Source organism: Elephas maximus, chromosome 8 (genome assembly GCF_024166365.1).
Source record: "Elephas maximus indicus isolate mEleMax1 chromosome 8, mEleMax1 primary haplotype, whole genome shotgun sequence".
NCBI lineage: Eukaryota > Metazoa > Chordata > Mammalia > Proboscidea > Elephantidae > Elephas > Elephas maximus.
Genome location: NC_064826.1, coordinates 2,331,033 through 2,356,656, shown reverse-complemented (window position 1 = coordinate 2,356,656; position 25,624 = coordinate 2,331,033). Strand labels below are relative to the sequence as shown.

Sequence of the window (25,624 nt, the reverse complement as noted above, 5' to 3'; positions counted from 1 at the left end):
GTTTTCTTTATGTTGAGGTATAATCAATACTGAAGGCTGTGGTCTTTGATCTTCCTTAGTAAGTGCTTCAAGTCCTCTTCACTTTCAGCAAGCAAGGTTGTGTCATCTCCATAACACAGGTTGTTAATGAGTCTTCCTCCAATCATGATGCCCCCTTCTTCTTCATACAGTCCAGCTCCTCGGATTATTTGCTCAGCATACAGATTGAATAGGTATGGTGAAAGAATACAACCCTGTCGCACACCTTTCCTGACTTTAAACCAATCAGTATCCCCTTGTTCTGTCCAAACAACTGCCTCTTGATCTATGTAAAGGTTCCTCAGGAGCACAATTAAGTGTTCTGGAATTCCCATTCTTCACAGTGTTATCCATAGTTTGTTATGATCCACACAGTCGAATGCCTTTGCATAGTCAATAAAACACAGGTAGACATCCTTCTGGTATTCTCTGCTTTCAGCCAGGATCCATCTGACATCAGCAATGATATCCCTGGTTCCACGTCCTCTTCTGAAACCAGCCTGAATTTCTGGCAGTTCCCTGTCGGTATACCGCTGCAGCTGTTTTTGGATGATCTTCAGCAAAATTTTGTTTGCCTGTGATATTAATGATATTGTTCTATAATTTCCACATTTGGTTGGATCACCTTCCTTGGGAATAGGCATAAATATGGATCTCTTCCAGTCAGTTGGCCAGGAAGCTGTCTTCCATGTAAAATATTAAAATCTCATTGAAATTAAAAGATCATTTTTAAAGAAATCCTTAAAACTGAATTTGAAAGTATGCACTTATTCTCACTCAGCAGTTATGCTCTCCTCATGCACATGTGTGTGTATGTGTGTGTTTGTGCTTGCATGTGTGTGCACATGTGTATGTGTGTGTGTCTGCATGCTTGCATGTGTGTGCACATGTGTATGTGTGTGTCTGCATGCTTGCATGTGTGTGCACATGCATACGTGTGTGTGTGCCCAGCATCTTTCTCTGCGCTCTATTTAGAGCACGTTTAGATTCCACCCTGGTTTTTTTTGCCACCCCGCTCACTCCTGTACTGGTTCCCCTGCATTAATGGATGTAAATTACTTTCACTATTAGTCTTAGCTAACAGTAACCCACAGTAATTTAGAAAGTATTTATACCCTACAAAGGCATGTATGTTCTGCATTCCAGAATTAAGCACCCTGGGGTTTAGTTTCATGTTATTTTGGAGTAACTGCTCCTGCATGGAAACCCTGGTGGCATAGTGGTTAAGAGCTATAGCTGCTAACCAAAAAGTTGGCAGTTCAAATCCACCAGGTGCTCCTTGGAAACTCCATGGGGCAGTTCTACTCTGCCCTATGGGGTCGCTATGAGGTGGAATCGAGTTGATGGCAACAGCTTTGGTTTTGTTTTTGGCTCCTGCTGTGATGTGGAGAGGCATGTTGGGTGAAGAAACTTCACTGAGGCCCCTGGCCTGGAAGGCTGGGCAGCACTGTGGCTGAGGGAATGAGCCCCAACAACTGCGATCAGCCACCTCACTCTTCCACCTCTTTGTCATTGCTTTTCTTGCTCTGTGAGGAATGATTTTCAGCATTTTTAACTACAGAAATGTGACCTGTCTTTCAAAGCCCAGGTGAAAGGTTCTGAGCCTTATTGTTGTTAGGTGCCATTGAATCGACTCTGACTCGTGGTGACCCCACGTACAACAGAATGAAACACGCCCGGTCCTGCATCATCCTCACAGTCACTGGCATGTTTGAGTCGTTGTTGTGGCTAATGTGCCAGGCCATCTCACAGAGGGTCTCCCTCACCCTCACCGGCCCCCTGTAATGTGGCAGGCCATCTCACAGAGGGTCTCCCTTGCCCTCACTGGCCCCCTGTAATGTGCCAGGCCATCTCACAGAGGGTCTCCCTCGCCGTTGCTGGCCCCCTGTAATGTGCCAGGCCATCTCACAGAGGGTCTCCCTCACCCTCGCTGGCCCCCTGTAATGTGGCAGGCCATCTCACAGAGGGTCTCCCTCCCCTCGCTGGCCTCCTGTAATGTGCCAGGCCATCTCACAGAGGGTCTCCCTCCCCTCGCTGGCCCCCTGTAATGTGCCAGGCCATCTCACAGAGGGTCTCCCTCGCCCTCGCTGGCCCCCTGTAATGTGGCAGGCCATCTCACAGAGGGTCTCCCTCCCCTCGCTGGCCCCCTGTAATGTGCCAGGCCATCTCACAGAGGGTCTCCCTCCCCTCGCTGGCCCCCTGTAATGTGCCAGGCCATCTCACAGAGGGTCTCCCTCGCCCTCGCTGGCCCCCTGTAATGTGCCAGGCCATCTCGCAGAGGGTCTCCCTCACCCTCGCTGGCCCCCTGTAGTGTGCCAAGCCATCTCACAGAAGGTCTCCCTCGCCCCCTTTGGCCCCCTGTAATGTGCCAGGCCATCTCACAGAGGGTCTCACTCGCCCTCACCGGCCCCCTACTTCACCAAACACGACATCCTCCTCCAGCGATTGATCCCTTCTGATGAAGTGACCAAAGCAAGCTAGTCCGACAATGTTCTGTTGTAATCCATGGGATTTTCATTGGCTAATTTTCAGGAAAAGATCACCAGGCCTTTCTTCCTAGTCTATTTTAGTTTGGAAGCTCCACCAAAACCTGTCTACCCTGAATGACCCTGCTGGTATTTGAAATAATGGTGGCATAGCTTCCAGCATCACAGCAACATGCAAGCCACCACAGTACAACAAAATGACAGAGCCCTCCATATATCCACCGAGCCCCAAGTGCCCTATTACCCAAATTTCTGTGTGTTTCCTAACTCTTTTGGAGCCCTAGTGGTGCAGTGGTTAAACATTTGGCTACTAACCAAAAGGTTGGCAGTTCTAATCCGCCATCGGCTCCGTAGAAGCCCTATGGGACAGTTCTACTCTGTCCTATAGGGTCTTTAGGAGTTGTAATCGACTCCACGGCAGTGGGTTTTTATCTCTTTTATGACTTGTCAAATTTTGCCTTGTATTGATCGTGTATTGAAGGGTTCTCTTTGTAGCCTTGATAACATCAAGCCCAAATTCAGATGAAAAATAGGTGCCTGTGAAATGTGGGGCAAATGCCTCGCTCTGCCCTTGAGATAATCCACCACCATGGCTTCACTTGTATCGTGCTTCCAGTCCCCCAGTAACGTGATTCCACTCATTTTTCCCTCTTACAAGCAAACTAAAAACTTTGTATTGTGTCCAAGTCTACCTATGATTCCTCACGTGAGACTCTGTGCTGCGCTGTTGTCACTGCTGGGTGCTGTCGAGTCAGCTCCGACTCTCGTAACGCCACGTGGGACAGAACGAGACCTTGCCAAGTCCTGCGCCGTCGTCGTGATCGCTGGTGTGTTGGAATCCATTGTTGCGGTTATTGTGTCAGTCCCTCTCACGGAGGGTTTCCCTCATGTTCACTGACCCTCTACTTTACAAAACTTGATGTCCTTTTTATTTTTCCCTGCATTTTGCCATTTTTCCTTTTCACTTTCTGTTACAGTTTCCGTGTACAGACTATGTCTCCTAGACTGTAAGCTCTTCAAAACAGGGCTTTTGACCTGTGCTTTCCTGTTTGACCCCTGCTGAGAATTTGCATTTCCACCCCATCTGGCATTTTTAACAAGATTCTGATTCAGTATATCTGGAAGGAACCGTTCGAAGCCCCACTTAAAGGCAGGGAAGGGAATCTTTTTCTTCTGTTTCCTTTGCTGTATACTACAAAGACCAAAAAAAGAAAAAACCAAACCCGTTGCTGTCAAGTCAGTTCCAACCCATGGCGACCCTACAGGACAGAGTACAACTGTCCCGTAGAGTTTCCAAGGAATGGCTGGGGGGTTCCCGCTGCCAGCCTTTTGGTTAGTAGCCGAGCTCGTAACCACGGTGCCACCGGGTTCTACGGCGTACCAGCAAGGGCTCCGTGAGCGGCTGCTGTGTAGCTAAACGTCTCTGTGGAGGTGTGGTGACAAGGCACTCCTGCACACGGGGCCCGCACCCACGGGCCATACGTGCTGCCGGCGGCCTCTGGAATGGCCGATGGTGAGCCAAGGACCTCTGGTCTTGGAGAGCTCCTCCTGAGGCCAGCTGCCTGGACGTCACAGTTGGGGGTCCCACGCAGGAAGGCTGCCTCTCAGTCCACTGCCTGTGACCCACCGTTATAGACTCTGCTGCTTTAATCGGGGAGCCTTTTCTGTCTTAGAGAGTTTCCTACCAAGATCGGGAAGTTCTTCGTGACTGCTGTTGTTAGTTCCCCCAGAGCCCGCTCCGACTCCTGGGGACCTCACGTTAACAGAAGGAGACTTCGCCCGGTCCTGCGCCGCTTCCATTATCGTCGGTGTGTCTGAGTCCACAGCGTGTTATGAACGCTAACACGTAATCCTCGGTGCCTCTGTTAGCTGTGAGCACCTTAACCGTGACTACAGGGAACCAGGCTGTGGGGCTGTTGGACAGAAGAATTGAGGGAGTGATAGGGGATGGGGCCAGGGAAAAGGAAGGAGTTTGCGCTGGCGAAGCTGGAGTGTTCCGGAGTGAATCTCAGCTTCACTCTTTCTAGGGGACAGCCACGCTATGAAATTGTTCCCGGAAGCTGTGGTCCCGTCGCTCATAACACCATTTATTCTCTATTCGCTGCTTGTTATTTATTTAGTTTGTGAGCATGGCCTCCAAACCCTAAAACAACCTGTGAGATAGGTATACTCACTCCATTTTGAAATGAGAAAACTGAGGGTCAGAAAGGTTAAATTACGTACTCACCATCTGCTACCTAGTAAACAGAAAGACAAAGATCTCCGCTATATCCTGTTTGCTGCCCCTTTAAGTAGCTGATTCAATTATCCAGTTGGGCACAGGGGATGAAGTTAGCAAGACTTAGGGCTCTTTTTTCAGGAGGCGAGCATATATCCTTCCTGCTATTCCATAGAGCTATTTCAAAACCTCAGATTGCTGTGGACAGCTCGGTGGACTCTCTAACTTGGTCTTGTCTGGGAAAAAGGAGAGCTCAGGGCACAAAGAAGACGGCTCATGGCCCATCCTCACCAGGAGGAAAGCCCCTAGCTAGCATTTTTGTTTTTGTGCCAAAGGAAAATGAAATGAATCTGAGATTTGCAAAGGGACCCTCCACGGTTAATTTCTGCTATTTGCTCACAAAAGGGAACCACCAGCCTGGGATGCATCATCTTTTGTGTGGCTGGCACTTCCCATCGTGGAGCATATTAATCTGCTGAAACTAACAAGGATTAATCGCCCTGGTAAAGCAAACTGGCATTGGGATGATGTATTGCCCAGACAGCCTGGAATTTGGCCACTCGTAAATCTCATTTGTGTTGGTTGTTTCTGCTCTCTCTGGCAGATGTGTGCCCAATCACTGTGAGCACGGTGGGAAGTGCTCACAGACGTGGGACAGCTTCAAGTGCACGTGTGACGAGACGGGCTACAGTGGGGCCACCTGCCACAACCGTGAGTGCCAGCTTGTCTCACTTTCATCTCGTAATTGCATGAACTACTTTTCCTTTTTCTGCCTTAGAGCTCACAGCCTGGATCATCCACACAGTAAATCCATGGTCTGTAGGACCAGACCTCATCCTGGCTCCTCCACAAATTAGCGTTCGTGTTGGCAAAACACATCCTCCCAGTGACTCCAAAGAGAAGGACCAACATTCCCAAGGTTCCATAAATGTGAGGTTGAGATTAGAACCTTGACCTTGGATTTGCCTCTGTGCTTCTAAGCCGTGTCTGCCCGGATTGATTCTTTCGAAAATTTGTCTGCAGGGTGCCTCCCAGGGATCCTCGCCCATCAGCTCAGCAGAGGGAGACAGTGTGATGTGGACAGTTAGTGTCTGGACGGTATTGTCTCATGCTCCACCACAACTGTTGGCCACATTTTTAGATGAAAAAAACATGAGTCCAAAAATGGTACAAAGTTAATTGAAGTTGTATATCTAAAATAAAAATGTAAAAAATCAGACTTTGCAAAATATTAAAAACAAAAAAGAGCAGGCTAAGATGACTAGTAAAAAACACATGTGCCTTGTTTTACGTAACAGCGTCATCCTGAAAGGTTATATAAATATTAAATTTTTGTGCTTCGAAGACTAGTTTTTAAACATGAACACTGACCTTCCAATTCTAATGTTAATTTTCCAATAATGTATTGTTGTCTACAAAGCACCTTTGAAAGCAGATTTTCCATGTAACCTGCTGTTGAGAGAAGAGGGTTATCTGTTGTGTGGGTGTGGATGTGGGTGTGGGTGTGTGTGTGTATGTGCACTTGGGTGTGCATGAATGAGGGAGGGAAAAAGACAGAGAGAGAGGGAATCTTCTTTTGATATACTAAAAAGATGGAAACTCCAATATCTAACCCCCCTAGTTATACAGACCACTATCCTGGTCACTGCACACTTAGGAAACGATGACGAGAAAGTATTCTCAGGGCAGAGAGCCTGGAACAGCGAGAATGCGGTGCAGTTGTCTGAACCTGTCTGCACCATTATTCCGGGCAATGCATAGCAAGAAACAGTCCTGGATGTACTGCAAGACCACAACTAGCTGGTTTCTGACATATGTTCCTTAGGCGTTCATAATCGTGGCTTAATTTACAGACATTAAACTCAAAAAGCTGCCCCTCATCTCAGGGCTTGTAACTTGAGTTCTTCCTTAACCAGCTGCCAGGTCCTCTCTTGGACTTTGGCCATCCTCACCTAAAATGAGAGACCTTTATGTGGAACCTTAAGAAATATCCCCAGAAGTTACGAAAACTCCAGGAAATTTAAAAAACACAAGTGGGTAAAGAAAATATTTAGGTATCTGATGAAAAAAGGCAATGTTTTAAGGTGAAAATTCAACGATTGAATGCCGTATGTTTGTACAGAAGGGAAATAAATATATTTCCAGATATCTTTTTAAAACAGGGGAGTCTCACCTTGCCCAGGTATATAGACGTGTGTGTCTCTGGAGGAGAGAGGGGATAGACTAGAGTGTCTACCAGATACCTTCTACTTTTAAAAGAATGTGATGTCTGAATTCTGAAGTACAAAGGAATAGGTCCTGATGTAGCCACACAAATGCAAAAATGATATTTCCACTGGGCAGCCTCAGTGAGAAGTGGAAATTTAAAAGGACACTCACTTACATGCTGGAGTCTGGAGCTGTTACTCTGGGTTCATAAATTCGTAAACCGTAGATTATAGTGTATCTCATTACTGTACAGTGAAGGGCACAGTGGTTTTTCACTAGCTCATAAGCAATCCAGTGTACCCATAAGCAATTTAATTTGAAGCATAGTTTTAAAAAGGAAATTAACCCTACCCACTCGTAGTCACACTTACCCAGGGTCAATGTATTCGACACCTGGGTGCTCTGGCACTAAGACATTTGGTGTCTCTATCCACTTGGAAGCCCGTGAGTGGTGCAAAGGTTAACATGCCCAGCTGCTAACTGAAAGGTCGGCAATTTGAATCCACTGAGGGGCACCTCGGAAGAAAATCCTGGTGATCCACTTTGAAAAATTAGTCACTGAAGACCCTGTGGGGCACAGTTCTACTCTGACACACACGGGGTCACCGTGAGTTGGAACTGGCTCAATGGCAACTGGATTCACTTGGAAAGAGCCACACTCGGGCACCAAGGGCACAGTCTGGGGTCTAGCATGGTGGTACAATGGCAGCCATCGAGCAGTGTTGCCCTTACAGGCTGGGGCCAGCCCTCAGCTATGTCAGCGGGCAGACAGGGTCCTGCTTGGGAGCCTGTCTGCAGCTCGGTTTCCTTCCTGTCACCCTCATCGGTCTCCTTTCATTTTGATGTGTGCCCTGCGCTCTCACATCACCCTGCCTTGCCACCCCCCACCCATGGGGGACCTCGTGCACCCCATCTCCACTCTGCTGTAATCTCCTGCTCATCCTTTAGGTCCCTGCTCCGCTGCCCCATCCTGGGAAGAGCCTTCCAGGTCCCTGTGACTGGGTCACATCCTCTTATTTTAGATTTTTATTCTAAGATGTCTATCTCCTTCTTAGCACCATTGGCGACTGGGGTTTTGCCTTTACTCTTTGGGATTCTTTAATAATGTCTGTCTCCTCCACTGCACTCTGACCTCTGGGAGGAGACAGCTCCAGCTTCTGTCCCCACATGTCCCGGGGGTCCGCCCCACATACAACATGCGCTCAGCGACCCCATGCTCAATCAAAGAATGAGTGAAAGGCAGAGGACATACAGAGCGAGCTTTTTAAAAACCAGTGTCCTTTATCCTAATTATGAAGGAGCCAAGCTATGAAAAGAGAATAAACCTAAAGGGGGAAAAGGAAGGGAGAAAGTAGGTAAAGAATAAAAAGTGGATTACTGGGAGACAGGGAGGAGGTGGCAGGAGAACAGCAGACATGTGGGGAGAGGTGTAAAACAGGACCAGAAACCCAGGCACCTCAGGTCGTCTCTGCAGGAAGCAGTGTGCAGCGCTGGACAGCTCACTACAGCGGCCTCTGGAGTAGACAGTAGCTGCCGTACAGGAAGTTGCAATGAAAAAGAGCCCTTAGATCAGAGTGTTGGGTCAACTGCTGGCTGGCTGCCTGCAGAAGCTGTTCTGAAGTAGACGTTTGTTTAATACTGACTTGCTAGCACATGGCAAAAAAAGTTTACTTTAAACCTGGGCAATATTTGAACGAGGCGAACCTCCCAGCCCTTTGATTCATCCGGTAATGTCTGTGTGACCCTTGCTTCGGGGCAGTGATAGAGACAAGCGCTCTGGTCTGATGTCAAAACCTCCGCATGGCAGGCTGCGTGCACCTTATCCCTCCCCATGCTGATCCTCCCCAGTTTTAGGACAAAGACCCCCTACCACGTCCACCCTCCTTTTCCTCAGACGCTGTTGACCATTTGTGGGGGCTCCTCTGTATGCACGGAGGTGAGGTCTGTTCTGGGCATGCCCCAGACCCAACGGCAATGGAGTAAGAGTGTTTGATTCACCCACTTCCTCCCTTCCTTCCCATTTTTTTTTTCTCTGTGACATCTTTGCTTTGTGTTCTTAGATGAGTTGATTAACTTCTCTGAGCTTAAGCTTCTTCTAGAACAATCAGCAAGATAGTGTCTATTAAAGTGCTTTGTATATCTTTAAAAAAACAAAGACAAAAATATTTTTTCTAACTTTTATTTTGACACTAAGTTTCAAAAACCAGCCAGCCAAGTTTTTGTCCGATTAAACATCATGTCAAGGATCCGGAGCACTGATGTAGCCGGGATTCGATACGTGGACCACGTTTTCACACCGTGATCACCAAGGACATCATCAGAGGAGCTCGATCGGCCTTGCCGAAAAGGTCAAAGGCTTTAATTAGCAAATGCACTGGCTCGTTTGCATACAGAGGGTGAATCGCTCATCTCTGGGTGACGCAAAGGGTGACGCAAACAGCTGACACCCTCAAATGTCGCTGCAAAGGCCAGAGGCGCCTCGGAAGAAAATCCGGGCGAGTTACTTCCAACGGACCGGCCCCTGAAAACCCTGCGGAGCACAGTTGTCCTCTGGCGCACACGGGGGCTCCGGCCACTGAAAACCCTGTGGAGCACCGTTGTCCTCTGGTGCGCACGTGGGCTCCATGCACGGGGGCTCCACGCACGGGGGCTCCATACACGGGGGCTCCATGAGTCTGCTTTAGGTTTGTCTTGTTTTTTTTTTTTTGCTCGGTTATGTGTACTCTCTCACCTTGGCTGGAGCATTCGGGGAAAGAGGGAAACAGCCAGCAGTGTCCCTTCCTGAAATCCCGACTACTGCAAGGAGAAAAGGTAACCCCAACAGCTCTTCCTCTGCCTTCTCACCTGGCATCTACAGGTGAGGACAACGGAAAGGAATGGGAAAACGCCACCTCTGCAGACGTAGGGGAAGGGGGTTGAGAGACCACTCTTTCAGCCACGATCAGATCTCACTGGATTAAAACAGTGCAGGTCATTCAGAGAAACGCAGCCCCAGGAAATTCTCTTTTCTAGGCTGCCCATATTTTAAATTAATTCCTTCTTTCATACCTTGCTTTGGAAAGATGGCAAAGATTAAACATAGAAAGAAAGGATTTAATTTCAGTTTTACAAAGAGTCTTTCCACAGTTTCAGAAGTATGCCTTTCTCTTTGAATAAAAAGCCTCTACAAAAGTCGACCTGCAAATAAATGCAGCTGCTGTAGACACGAGCTGTGATCCCATGAACTTCTCAAAGGTGATAAAATGCCACACCAGGTCTTCAGGGAGTTGGCATTTGTCATTAAACTCCCTGTAGTTTGGATCCCATTGACTGTCTTATCTGTGATTTAGAGTGAAGAGAGAAAGGAACAGAAGACACCCATCTCTACTCCTTCTCCAAGCTGGGTTGTAGGAAGGATAAGGAAGGAAGCTTCAGAGAGGCTCGTATCTACTATAAAAACAAGAAAGGAATTAGTGACAAATAGCACGTGTCTCTCTTCTGTGCCTTTTGATCTTCTCTGGAATCAAACTATTGTTTGCTTTCATATTGACATTAATCTCTATACTTCCATGGCAAGTGCTTAGCTTTAAGAACTTGGCGTTTGGATAATCTCTTATCTACAAACAGTTTCAATTCAGTCAGCCATGTTGTTGTTAGGTGCAGTCATTTCCAACTCACGGCGACCCCATATGACAGAGTAGAGCTGCCCCGTGGGGTTTTCTAGGCTGTAATCTTTGCAGAACTGGATCTCCAGGTCTTCTCCTGCAGAGCTGCTGGGTGGGTCTGAACCACCAACCCTTTGGTTAACACCCGAGTGCTTAACCGTTGTGTCACCAGGGCTCCTTATTCTGTCTGTTTTGTACTCAGCACTCTATCTGGATACAGAAATCTAGAAGGGGCTCTTTTCCTTAAGGAGCAGACAAGGTAGTAAAAAGAAAGGAGGAGAAAAAGGAAGCTTTCACCTGTTGGTAGAAGGTGGCAGTGTTTACCTGCCAAGCTGGCGCCGGACCAGTAAAGTGAGAGAGAATGGTGGGAGCCAAGACAGTTGGGGAGGGTTCAAGGAGGATCGGACCCTGAGCTGAGTTCCTGGTTGGTTGGCCAGTTAGTACAACGAACATATGTAGGAGAGGCAACAGAAAAAATTGTCCAAGAGTCGAGAGGGGCGTGAGGTGGGGAGCACGGCCGAGCAGGAGACCCCTTCAAGTCTCAGGCCCTTACCCACCCGTGATCTGGACGTTACTAAACCCTTGTCGTTCTCACCTGAATGCTGTGTCAGAGGCAGCTCCTCCCTGCTCATGAGAGCCGATGGTTAAATTTTTGGTAAATATTCGGTAAATGTTCAATGGTCATGAGATAGATCAACATGGAAGAATTACGCCATGGAAAATGGAAAACACTACAAACCATGACTTTTTTTTTTTTGGTGGAGCTGATTTACCAGCTGTCTTGGTTACCTAGTGCTGCCATAACTGAAATACCACAGCGGCCGTCTTTAGAGAACAGAACTTTATCTTCTCACAGTTCAGGAGGCTGGAAGTCTGAATTCAGGTGGGGCTCCAGGGCGAGGTCCTTCCTTGTCTATTTCAGCTGCTAGTAGCTGCAACAAGCCTTGGTGACCCTGGGCTTGTATGCACCTGTCTCTGTGGTCTGTCTTCCTCCTCACTCTGCCTGTGTCTCTGTGTGGATTCTGCTCTTTTTATAATGCAGAAGTGATGGGGGCTTAAGAACCACCCTGCTCTGATATGACCTCATTAACGTAACAAAAGAAAACCCCCATTTCCAAAGACGCTCATATTTACAGGTACAGGGATTAGGATTTCAACATATACTTTGGGGCGGGGTGGGGGGGGCACAATTCAGCCCATCGCACCAGCACACCATTGCCCTGTTCTATTATTAATAAAACAAGAACGATAGTGCCCGCCTACCAATAATGTTGTGAAGGGCGTGGACCATGTGTAAAATGTCCAGACGTTGCCTACGATTAGGTGATTCTCAGCAGATGGCCACTGTGGTTATAATTATAAGACAGTGACAAGTTTGGTCAAAGGAAAACTGTGCAGAGCAGAGAAGGTGGGCTGAACTAGCTAAGGGACTCCGAAATCTCAGCAGCAAAGTACGACCAGATATGATTCCCGACCCCTCATTCCTACCATGAAATAGCTTGTCTTATGTTCTCATTAGAAGAAAGAGTTGAGTTCACAATTCTGATCCAAAATTGACCTAAAGTTCTGCCTTCATAGACCATGGGCTCACGGTTATTTCTCAGATACGCAGGACTCCTAAGGCTACCAAACAACATTCTGAAAGCGTCTAAGAAGAGCCATTTGATGCCACTTCTTTGGCTGTTAACATTTCTCTTACTGAAAGTGGTAGAAGAGGGTTTGTTTTATTAAGGTTTGCCTCCATTATTTAGCTTAGAGTATTATCTTAGGGAACTACGGATACATAATTAACTCTGCTGAGAAGCAAAATTAATTTTAAGATTACTTTGAGACTGTTAACCTAAATCGAGCAGAACAAGAAATTGCCTCCCTTCAGAGTTTCTTTCAACTGTGACCCAACTTGTTAAATTTATACCTGAAAATCAAGACTCAGGGTTTGCTTGCCAAGTGCTCCCTACAAACAAACAAACAAACAAACAAACAAACAGAAAACTACTCAGTAAAGAATCTTATGGCTTTTCACCTTTCGCTGAGGAGACCCTGAAGAAGGAATTATTGGCTCCTGGCTTTCCACAGATGCATGGTGAACAAACAACCCTCTCCACTCCATCTTAGCTGTGGTGGTTGCGTTTCTCTCCTACCTCCTCCTGCACACTCCCTCCTGGGAAGGCAGGATGAGAAAAGTATGGACAGAAAACCCTCTCCTGTTACATTGACAAAGGCAACTAACCCCCAAGAAGCAAAATTTTCCCATGGAAGAGCAGCAGTCTCCATCTAAAAAAAAAAAAAAATGGGGGCTTAACTTTTGGGGTATTCTCACAGCTGGTTTTTTTCAAATTTTAGTGAAATATTTCATGTGGAAATCTTTTATCTTAACCAAGTGAATGAAGTACTTTAAATGTACATGGATTTAACTAGAGACATGGCCTTACTTTCAAGTAGAGCTAAGAAAAGGTCCAGCCCTGGAAGCCCCTGGTCCCATCTCATGATTCTGTCCCAAATTTTCACAGGCTTTCTGCCTGCACAATATGGCTGCCTGACTCTTGGAAAACTTGTCTTGCCCTCACAGGTGCCAGCACCAAGTGCAGTGCACATTGGCACCTTCAACATTGCTGTCAGTACTCAGCAGCAGGCATCAAGCGTCCTGCCAAGACTGCCTGCCATGATCCAAGCCCACTGAGACCTCAGCTAAGCACAACTTGCCATGTCACATATTCAGCCCTCATGCTGCAAGATGAGGCCAAGGGAATGAAGAGCCACCTCTGAGTGTTTGGTGATGGAGAGGGGATTCTTTCCATGGAACCCAGAGCTCAGTAAAGCCTGTCTGAGTTTCTACCATACGGCCGTCTGCTTCTGAATCTCCCTACTTAAAAGAAATTCCAGCATCCAGTTGAAGACACCGTATCCCTACTCAGAAAACACTGGCATGTCAGGGTCCTTTATGGTTTGGACGACGTGGATATACACTTTCTGAATTAATAAAGCCCTGATCTTGGCCAGATTCATGGTCCTGGAAAATTCTAAACTACCTGAAGCTTAGTGAAAGGCATGAGTATTGTTAATTCATTGAGCATGAGAATTTTCTGTCATCCATCCATCTATTTAGCTAGCTATCACCTATCTGTCTATCTATCTATCTGCCTGTCTGTCTGCCTGCCTGCCTATCTATTATCTATCATCATCTATCTACCTACCTACCAACCTACCTACCTACCTACCTACCTATCTCCATCTATCATCTATCTACCTCTATCTACATCTGTCTGTCTGTCCATCTGTCTATCTATCTGTCTCTGTCTATGTATCTACATCTCTCTATCTGTATATCACCTATCATTTATCTATCACCTATCTATCTATCTATCTATCTATCTATCTATCTATCTGTCTGTCTGTCTGTCTGTCTGTCTGTCTGCCTGTCTATCTATCTATCTACCTAACTACCTACCTACCTACCTATCTATCTATCTATCATCTATCATCTATCTAATCTATCTCAATATCCTATTGGTCCTGTTTCTCCAGAGAGCCCTGTGAAAAAAGTTTTTCCTTTGTATAACCTTTGAGCCCAGGCTGATGTAAGCTCTGTGAGAGGAGAAGGAGCTATCCTGAACTTGCACAGGCAGAGACTCAGTAACGAGGACCACCACCCCCACCCCTTCCCTCTCATTGCAGAGGTCCTAGGAGAGGTGAGTAGGAGCAGCACTCAGACAAGACACCTGGAGGGAGGCAGCAGGGAGCCCAGGCAGCAGGCCTCCCACCAATCCAAGCAGGACCTCCACTCCCCTGTGATCACAGCACCTGGTGAACGCCATCACACAGAGAGAACATCTCCCAGTTGCCGGTGTGGCCAATCAGCAGTGAGATCAGTCCCTCCCGGGGTGCTGAACCAGAGCACAACTGGGAGGGAGCAGAACTGTGAAGGCAACATAAGTGCAGTGTAATGGTTAAGATTATGTGTCAACTTGACTGGGCCATGATTCTCAGTGTTTATATGTGATCACTCCTGTGATTGAATCTGCTGTGAGTAGCCAGTCAGTTGAAAGGGAGTTTCCTTGGAGGTGTGGCCTGCATCCAAATATAAGTAGAAGTTCTGGCTTTTTTGCTCACTCTGGATCCTGTGGCTGCCTCCTGTTCATCTGACCTCCAGCTCTTGGGACATGAGCTACCAGCTTATCTGCAGACCTTAGGATTCATCAATCTGGACAGACTGAGAGTGGGAGCCCTGCTCTCCAACCTGCAGATCATGGGTTCACCATCCCCTGCAGCTACGTAAATCAAGAGAAGCCTGTATCCTGATCCACAGACTTGGGACGTTTCACCCTCTACAATTGCGTGAGCTGTTTGCTTGATATAAATCTCTCTGTGTATATTTACACACTTTACTGGTTTATGCTTCTCTAGAGAACCCAGCGTAAGACATGGAGTAATGGAGGAATGGGCTCCTAGGAACTTTCCCTGCTCCTCATCCACACTGCACTCACTGCTGATGACATAGCAGCAACTCTCCCCTGTGATGTTCACTTCACCCTGGGCACCAGTCAGGGGACTCAAGACAAACAGGACTGATAGAATGTAGAGAGAGATGGATAGATGGATGGACAGATGGACGAATGAATCGATGGACGGATGAACGGACGGATGGATGGATGGGTGGATGGCTGGGCAGGTAGGCGGGTGGGCGGGTGGATGGATGGACAGATGGACAGATGGACGGATAGATGGGTGGATAGATGGGTGAATGGATGAGTGGATAGATAGACATAGATGACAGATAGATCAATAGATAGGTTCTAAGGAATTGGTGTGCACGACTACAGGGGCTGCCAAGTTCAAAAACCACAGGGCAGGTGAGAGGCTGGAAGCTCCAGCAGGATTTCTGTGACAGTCTTGAGGCAAAATCCTTCTCCCATGGGAAACCTCAGTTTTTGCTCCTAAGACCTTCAACTGATTGGATGAGGCTCACCCACATTATCTAGGGTAATCTTTATTTAAAGCCAACTGATTGTAAATGCCAATCACATCTATAACATACCAGCAACATCTAGACTTGCAGATGACCAAACAACTGGGCACCCTAGCCTCGCCAAGTTGACACATACAATTAACCTTGACACCCGGTGGCATTGCCATAACTCCAACTGTATATCAGTTGTTTTTACCAAACCACATTTCTACAGTCTTAACTAGGTTTCCTGGCTAATAAATATTTTAGAAATAAAAGTAAAGATACAGAATGATTCATTGGGCAGAAATAACATGGAAAACAAATTTATTGAGAAGCATTGGGATTGCTATTACCAATGGAGAAAGAAGTTTATTAATTAAAAACATTTCACATATACCTTAATCATATAAATTAGATGTTGAAAACTTTAAATGTAGTAAAGGCTAAAGGCATATTAGTTTAAAGCCCTACTAATTTATTTACTGTGTAAAAAGAATAGATGAAAACAAACAAACAAACTCCAACTAGTTCTTCGAAATGTTAAATTGGGATTTCCGTTTGCACTCACAATGGTGCTTCTTTTCCTCCTTGTCATCGACATACCCTCCCAAACATGCACCACCTACCTTGGAGGAGATGAGTGTGTACCAGTCCCTAAATTCTACCCCATGTGGTTACTTATTCAAGGAATAGTTTTGCTTTGACACTTGATTAACATCAATTTCACATATGGTTAAAAAAAAAAAAATTTAATCTGCACAAACTGTAATTTTCATGCTGGGATCATTTCGATTCCAGCAGTTTCTCTATTGATTAGTTTAAGAAAATGGCATTTCCATTGTGCTTTTTTAATGAGGAAACCCAGTGGAAAATCATACTTGACTTTTGAGGAACTTTTTGCTTTTCCAAGTGTGATAAATAGAAGGTTGACAGCTGGGAAGATGAGGTTGTCGTTCATAGATTTAAAAGTTAAGCCTACATACGGGGAGTTAGAGAAGCAACTTAGTGGATCCTTTGACATGCATATGGATTTGTACGGATACAATGCAGTGGGTTTAGGATGAGACTATGCCTGGTGAAAAAGCAGACGTCCCGAAGCGTGGCCCCCTTAAAGTATTCTGATCAGGAGATCTGAGACTACCCAGTTTCCTGAATCTGGTTCCAGTTTCAACCAAAGAAGGAAGATTTGGGGGGGGGGGAGGGGGGTCCAGAGGAGGGGTTGTGGAGCAGGTGGAGAGAGAAAGAAGAGGATTTTCAACTTTAGTCTCGAATCTAAGTGCATTAGAGGAGCCTCTGGTGGTGCAAACCTGCTAAGCGCTTGGCTGCTAAGTGAAAGGTTGAAGGTTTGAGTCCATCCATAGGCGCCTCAGAAGAGAGGCCTGGTGACCTGCTTCCCGAAAATCAACCACTGAGAGCCCCGTGGGGCCCAGTCTGGCTCTGACACACTTGGGGGCCCGGAGTTGGGGTCAGCTCCACAGCCACTGGCTTTACATACGTTCGAGTTTCTGGCTCTGTGTTTTCTAAAATATGATCTGTAAAGGGTTTTGTTTGTATTCCAAGTAACCCTAGAGATCATGTAAAAGCAATTTAGAAAAAGTAGAAATTTATCAATTTGTAAAGTAAGTTTACTTTATACCTTAGATTTAAATAGGGCTTTTTTTTTTTTTTAAGAAACACTTCGAAAGAAAAGTCAGAAAAATAGCAATTTTTTTAGGCAGAACCAGAGAAACCTCTCTACAACACACACACACACACACACACACAAACACAACAAAACAAACCCATTACTGTCGAGTTGCTTCCGTTCATAGGGACCCTGTAGGACAGGTAGAGCTGCCCCATAGAGCTTCCAAGGAGTGGCTGGTGGATTCAAACTGCCGACCTTTTGGTTAGCAGCCGAGCTCTTAACCATCGCAGTGCCAGGGCTCCCTCTACAAGGCAGAGACCCAAACCCTGCGCTGCTCGCCGTGGGCTCCACCCAAACCCTGCACTGCTCACCGTGGGCTCCTGGCTCAGAAACTGCTCTCAGCACCCTCCTGACGCCATTCATGGCCCCGATGTACAAACCCAGAGTAAAAGAGAATTAGAATCCGAAGTTAATTTCAAGCTCCATTAGAAATTAAAGGTGTTGGGAAAGAAATCAATATTTGCCCAGTGCAAAATGACTAAATTCACAGCGATTAATTCTATTCTTTTGTAACTTCTAAAAACTATAAAGGACTTGCAAAGTATAAAATGTTGCCATACTCACACATATATACCATGTGTGACTGAAAATAATGAGAATGACTTCCAGAAGCAACACACAAAAGTCTATTTTGTTACTTTATAGCCACACCATCGAGTGTACACACTAAACTGTATGTCTTCAAAAAGAGCCAATTAGTCTGTAAAATTCGTGGCTATTCCTAGCAATTACCAACACTCAGCTGTAAATCTGAAAGGATTCAAGAGACAGAAACAATGCAGAAAAGCAAAGAGATTTATTTAAATGGGATAAATATATCCATTTCCTTAATTTCACTTTCTCTTTTTTCCAGCTTCTTTTTATGTAATGTTGTAGATCACCAAATGCATGGCCTTACAAACTGTAGTCCCAATTAGGATAAAGTATTTTGCAACATATAGAGTTGTTGGTCATAAGAGATATAAAACTTACACTCAGGAAAAAACTTCTTCGTGTTGGAATCTTTGTCTCTTCTTTCCCGAAGTGCCCTTTGGGGATGTCTGTGTTCACAAGTGGATCTTTTGCAGGACTAGAAAGATTAGAGTTGATTAGCCCGGTCAGACCCTGTAATAAGTATGTGCCACTCATCCGCGCCCCCTGTCAGAAGGATGGCTGGGAGGACCGGCTAAGGCTTCCCTTGTCATTTCAGCAGACAGGGTGAGCAATCGCGAAAGATAAGGCAGGACCGACCAGTCTGCAGGTACGGAAACACCGAACAGCTACTGGCTCAGCCTTCCGTCTTTGTGATAAAAATAGTCAGTGCCACAGAGAGAATCCAGGGCTGATAGCAGGAAGAAGGCACTGGGACAGTCCCGAAACTCGTCCCTAAGAGCCAACAGGAGAACCATCATCTAGAGGCCCCTATCTGTGGGTTTCTCAATTTTGTCACTATTTCCCAACGGCTGATGCCTACCTCCTGGCACCTTCAAAAATTGCATGTTTTTAAATTCTATTAGAAGCACTTTCCTTGAAGGTGTGACTTGTCTGATCAAATGGTAGATTTGTTTTTGGAATGGAGCTGCCTGGCCCACTATCTTTGGTTGTTGCTAGTCTTGACTCGACGGCACTGGGTGACTGGGAATCAAAGCTTCTCTCCACAATGGCTATTACACAAAACAACCTTGTCAGGCCAGGTTGATTTTTGACACTCTGAACACCCCATGGTTTCACGTCTCCTCCCTTCCTGTGATATTTTTAAAGGAGATGACAAGACAGGCTGGGTTCCAGCCCCAACACCCTCACTTGTCATCTGTACACTTGGAGGATGCTGGCTTCACCTCTCTGTCCTCAGTTTCCCCTCCTGCACTGTAGAAATGATCACACAGGGAGTGTTACCTCACAGGGGGTGTTTGTGCACTTGTTTTGTAAGAATTTAGAGTGTGTGTGAGGTGGCTGCTCAGTACTAGGCAGACAGCGACCCCCAGAGCCGTGGTCCTCACTGTGCCATGGACCTCCCCTTTTGTCTGACCCACACTCAGGACAGCCCCTGCTGTCTGACGTCAGCATGAACAGTAGACAGTCAGAGGAGTGGACAGCTGAGGACATTAGGACACCCAGCGACTGCACACCCCACCTTCTGCCTGACCCACACTCAGGATAGCACCTGCTATCTGATGTCAGTGCAAGCAGGTGGACGATCAGGGGAGCGGGCAGCTGAGGACGTCAGGAATGAGAAGGCAGGATGTGGAGATGGGGTGGGATGAGGAGTGGCCATGTTTACAAATGCTCAGTCTTCGTCACCACCATCTCTCATAAATGCAGCCAGGTGACCTGAAGAAGCCGCCCCTCCCTGCCCCCTTCCTCTAGCCCACCGGCCCCTCAGTGCTACTTTCATCTTCCCTGCTCCCTGGGTTGGCACTCATCAGGGACTGCCATGTTGGAAAATCGATGGTAATGTGTACAAAGGTGGCACTGTATTTATACATGAGCTGCTTGCTCCCTCTTACAGTCCACTTTCTCATCTTCACTCAGCACTTTCTCGTTTTGTCCACATTCTCTCCTTTGCTTCTCAGTCTACTTCCCAGTCCCTCACCCTTAATTAAGCAGCAATGTACCCGGCTCTGTCCCTGGACGTTCTTCTCACAGCATCACTGCCATGAAGGCCCACGCTATGGCTTCCATGTCCATTTATCTGGTGAAGATCTCTTCATCTATGCAGCGTGTCCAGAACATTCTGCTGGGCCATCAAACTGCCTAACTGACAGTGTCAGCTGCAGTAGAAATTAATAAATGTGTTGAATGAAGAATGCATGAAGGACCACCTCTATGTCCTACAAGCACAACAACCTTGGCGTCTTGAGCATCAACGTATCCTCACCTCATTCCACCCACATCTGTCGGTGTGGAGGCCCACCACCAGCCCAGCCTCTAGAGCCATCTGGAGCCACCTGGTTCCCCTCACCCTCATGACTCAGTGGCCCCCAAGTCCAGCATGTTCTGCCTCTGGAACATCACTCGTGTCCTACCCCCTTCCAAGGCCATGCCTCAGCCCAGGTCTCCCCACTCTGGCTGGGGATGTGGGGGGGGGGAGCTTTGGACCCCCCACTTCAGGCCCTCAGTTTATCCTTCTCATAGCCACTGGAGGGAAATGTCCAAGGTGGGAATGGAATGCCATCACATCCCTGGTCCCAACCCTCCAACAGATCACCAAAGTTGTCAGTAACTAGAATCAGCTGAGCTGACAAAATGCTGCAGGACCCAGGTCCTACCTGCCTGTCTCCCTCACTCCACCACCTCCCCTTGACCCCAGCGTCCTGACCACAGTCCAATGCCCTTCACAGAACAGTGCACAGATGGAGCCCTTCTCTTCTTCTCTCAGTTGATTGACTTCAATGTGGTCTCCACTACCCAGCTTCCAGTCTCCTTATTGCTGGGAACACTTTATCATCCCTTGTCTGGTTAGGACCCACCCCCTAGGTCCCAAGGCAGCTGGACGCACCCTTTCAGGTTTACAGGAAATGCGCATTTTGGCGTCAAAACATCTTCTGTGACTTCTCATAGCAATCACGGGCAGGACTGATGTGGAAGGTACTCAGCAACGTTTGTGGTGTAGTGAGTGAGAATCTCCCAGGGGCCCAGCCTCCGACTCCCAGACTCTTCGTGTTTTTCCTCTCTGTTGTTGCCATTGGTTGATATCAAGTCGGCTCTGACTCTCAGCAACCTTATGTTTTACAGAATGAAATGTTGACTGGTCTTGTTCCATCTTCATTATCCTTGCTATGTTTGAGCCCATTTTTGTGGCTCTTGTGTTCATCCATCTCAGGGGGGGTTTCCCTCATTTCTGCTGACCCTCTACCAAGCACGATGTCCTTCTCTAGTAACTGGTCTTTCCTGATGATGTGTCTAAAGTAAGCAGCTGTAGTCTCACCATCCTCACTTCTAAGGAGCATTCTGGTTTTATTTCTTCTCAGACTGATTTGTTTGGTCTTTTGGTGGTTCATAGTAATCTGTATCAAATGCATCAGCCGCATATTTGGAAGTTCTTTGGCATGAGCAGGATTTAGTCTGTGTTGCTTCCCCCATCAGTGGCACTGAGTTGGTTAATATGTCATTGTGGAAGGAAAGACTGAGTTTCCAGTGGAGGAAATTTCAGGGGCAGAGACCTCATTTCTCCCACTTTCTTACTTGTGAAGCCAGCCTTTGATATGCAGTTTAATCCTCTTGTACCACCTGGAATGTTCAGAGATTTTCTCCGTAGATTATTTCAACCCTCAAATAACTCCTGGTCTTCTGGGAACTGAAGGGAACACACTGTTGAGGCTCTGAGCTTGGGGACCATCCAGTCAGCCTTTCAATTCTATGCCTCTCCAGTTTTTTGTCTTGTTTTGTTTTCTGTAAATGAGTGAGTATTTTATTTTATAATGGTGAAAATATACATAACAAAATATATGAAGTCTCAACAATTTTCACATGTACAATTCAGTAATATTCATTAAACCCTTCAAGTTGGGCACCCATTCTGGCTATCCTTTTCCCGATCATTTCACCACCATTAACATAACCTATGGTGCGCTTGACCCAAGCCATGGTGTTTTCAGTGACCTCTTGTGTGCATGGGAAAGCTGACCAATGAATAAGGAAGACTGAAGAAGAATTGATGCCTTTGAATTATGGTGTTGGGGAAGAATATTGAATATACCACGGTTGGCCAGAAGAACGAATAAATCTTTCTTGGAAGAAGTACAGCCAGTATGCTCCTTAGAAGTGAGGGTGGCAAGACTTCATCTCATGTACTTTGGACGTGTTGTCAGGATGGACCAGTCCCTGGAGAAGGACATCGTGCTTGGTACAGCAGAGAGTCTGGGAAAAAGAGGAAGATCTTCAACACGATGGATTGACATAGTGATTGCAACAATGGCCCCAAATATAACAATTCTGAGGATGGATCAGGGCTGGGCAGTGTTTCGTTCTGTTGTACATAGGGTCACTATGAGTTGGATATAAGACAGCACCTAACAACAACAACTGATAGCATAACTTTAAGGAGTCCTGGTGGCACAGTGGTTAAAGCGCTCTGCTGCTAACTGAAAAGTCGGTGGTTCGAACCCACCAGCCACTCCAAAGGAGAAAGATGTGACAGTCTGCTTCCTTAAAGATTACAGCCTTGGAAACTCTATGGGGGCAGTTCTACTCTGTCTTACAGGGTCGTTATGAATTGCAATCAACTTGACAGCAATAGAACATAACTTCAATGCTCCCTAAACAAAAAATTCCCATTTTTCCCACCCTTTTACCCTGGCAGCCGCTAATACGCTTTGGTCTCTATACATTTGCCTGTTTCATATATGTAAGATCATAGAGTATTTGTCTGTTTGCGATTGACCTATTTAACTCAGAGTGGTGTTTTCAAGGTTCATCCATGTTGTGGCATGCATCAGGACTTAATTTATCTTTATGGCTGAGTATTATTCCATTGTGTATATGTACCACATTTTGTTTATCCACTCACCTGTTGATAGACATTTCAGTTGTTTCCACCCTTTGGCTATTGTGAAAAAATGCTGCAATGAACATTGATGAACAGGTTTCTGTTTGTATCACATTCACTTCTTCTAGGTATATACCTAGGATTGGGATTGTTGGGTCATGTGGTATGCCTATGTTCACCTTGTTAAGGAACTGCCAAACTGTTTTCAGTGGTGCCTGTTCGAGTTTACATTCCCACTAGCAAGGGATGAGAGTTCCTGTTTCTCTACAACCTCATCAACACTGGTTTTTTGCTTTTGTTTTTTGATCATTAATTCTAATTAGGGTAAGGTAGTATCTCACTGTGATCTTGATTTATATTCTCCTAATGGCTAGTGAATTATGGTGTTGTTTTTGTTGTTAGGTGCCATCAAGTCAGTTTCAACTCATAGCAACCCTATGTACAACAGAACGAAACACTGCCAGGCCCTGCCCCATCCCCACAATTGTAGCTATGCTTGAGCTCATTATTGCAGCCACTGTGTCAGTCTATCTCATTGAGGGTCTTCCTCTTTTTTGTTGACCCTCTACCAAGCATGATGTCCTCCTCCAGGGACTGATCCCTCCTGATAACATGTCCAAAGTATGTGAGAGAAAGTCTCTCCATCCTTGCTTCTAAGGAGCGTTCTGGCTGTATTCCTTTCAAGACAGATTTGTTCATTCCTTTGGCAGCCCATGGCATATTCATTATTCTTCACCAACACCATAATTCAAAGGCATCAATTCTTCTTCAGTCTTCCTTATTCGTTGCCCAGCTTTCACATGCATGTGAGATGATTGAAATAAACATGGCTTGGGTCAGGCACATCTTAGTCCTCAAAGTGGCATCTTTGCTTTTTAACACTTTAAAGAGGTCTTTTGCAGTGGATTTGCCCAATGCAATATATCATTTGATTTCTTGACTGCTGCTTCCGTGGGTGTTGATTGTAGATCCAAATAAAATGAAATCCCTGACAACTTCAATCTTTTTCCCGTTTATCTTGATGATGCTTATTGGTCCAGTTGTAAGGATTTTTGTTTTTTTTTTTTTTTTTATGTTGAGGTGTAATCCATACTGAAGGTTGTAGTTTTTTATCTCCATCAGCAAGTACTTCAAGTCTGTTCACTTTCAGCAAGCAAGGTTGTGTCATCTGCATAACGCAGGTTGTTATGAGTCTTCTTCCAATCCTGATGCCCCATTCTTCTTCATATAATCCAGCTTCTTGGATTATTTGCTCAGCATATAGATCAAATAAATATGGTGAAATGATACAACCCTGACGTAAACCCTTCCTGACTTTAAAACACCTAGTATCCCCTTGTTCTGTTCGAATGACTGTCTCTTGATCTTGATTATGGTGTTGGCAAAGAATATTGAGTATACTATGGACTGCCAAAAGAATGAACAAATCTATCTTGGAAGAAGTACAGCCAAAATGTTCCTTAGAAGCAAGAATGGCGAGACTTCATCCCACATACTTTGGACATGTGGTCAGGAAGGATCAGTCCCTGGAGAAGGACCTCATGCTTGGTAGACGGTCATCAAAAAAGAGGAACACCCTCAGTGAGATGGACTGACACAGTGGCTGCAACAGTGGGCTCAAGCATAACTGTTACTGTGAGCATGGCACAGAACCTGGCAGTGTTTCATTCTGTTGTACGTAGGGTCTCCATGGTTGAAACTGACTCAAGAGCACCTAACAACAACAACAGCAATGGCTAATGGAAGCCTGGTGGCACAGTGATTAAGAGCTTTGGCTGTTCACCAAAAGATAGGCAGTTCAAATCCAAGAGCAGCTCCTTGGAAGCCCTATGGGGGAGTTGTGTTCTATAGGGTCACTATGAGTCAGAATTGACTAGACGACAACAGTTGTTTTTTTTTTAAGTGGTTAATGAGGAGTGCTGGTGGTGCAGTGGTTAAAGCACCTGGCTGCTAACTGAAAAAGTCAGAGGTTCAAACCTACCAGCTGCTTGAGAAGAAAGATGTGGCAGTCAGTTTCTGTAAAGATTTGGAGCCTTTACGGCCTTGGAAACCCTATGGGGCAGTTCTACTCTGTCCTATAGGGTTGCTATGAGTTGGCACCCACTTGACAGCCTTGGGTTTGGTTTTGGTTAACAGCTAATGGTGCTGAGCATTAGGTTCAAGTCCAAGGGGGCACCAGATGAGGCTGACGACGGATTGCGGGGTGGGGCACAAATTTAGAGACTCTCCCATGTGCTCTTACCCTGGGCACTTTCCCTGAGGGCAGGGTCGCAAGAGTTTCTGATTCATAAGGTCTGTAACAGGCTCAGGGGGCCTGCATTTTCACAAACTTACTAGAAAGTTCTACAGAAGAAGACTCATCTCAATCAATCAGTAGGCAACAGGCTCTCCCTTGTGTCTTTTCTGGAGCCCTGGTGGCACAGCAATTAAATGTTCAGCTGCTAACCAAAAGGTCGGCAGTTCAAATTCACTAGCCGCTCCCTGGAAGCCCTACGGGGGAGTTCTGCTCTGTCTTAGAGGGTCGCTATGAGTCGGAGTTGACTCAATGCAACAGGTGTGGGTTTTTTTGTGTCTTTTCTGGAGTCCGTAGTGGTACAAACGTTTAACACCCTTGGCTTCTGTCTCCGCCTCTGTTCTCCCCTCTTATGAGACCCCACTCAGATGGAATGAGGACCCACCAACTCCTGGATGACCTGGTGTTAGCCTAACTGATCACAGCTCCAAAGACCCCATTTCCAAACAAGGTCATGTTCACAGGGACCAGGGTTAGGGCTTCAACATGTCATTTTAGGAGAAACAATTCAGCCTACAACAGGGCCCATAGGGGCCCTCTTGGCCCAGTCATAGGGATGGTGGACTAGTGAGATATAAGAAAGCTTACATTTTAAATCATTTATTCCAATTTTTTGTTTTTGTTTTTTTTTTTAACACCGTGCATGTTTTGTTAA

General features: G+C 46.1%; 1 protein-coding gene across 1 annotated transcript in view; it reads left to right on the top strand.

Moving 5' to 3' along the window:
- The window catches only part of CNTNAP2 (contactin associated protein 2), a 2,020,907-nt gene that overhangs the window by 1,250,168 nt on the left and 745,115 nt on the right, over positions 1-25,624 (top strand). Inside the window, exon 12 of the mRNA XM_049894552.1 lies at positions 5,327-5,433. Coding sequence (XP_049750509.1) covers positions 5,327-5,433 — 107 coding nt within the window. The remainder of the gene's footprint in view (positions 1-5,326; positions 5,434-25,624) is intronic.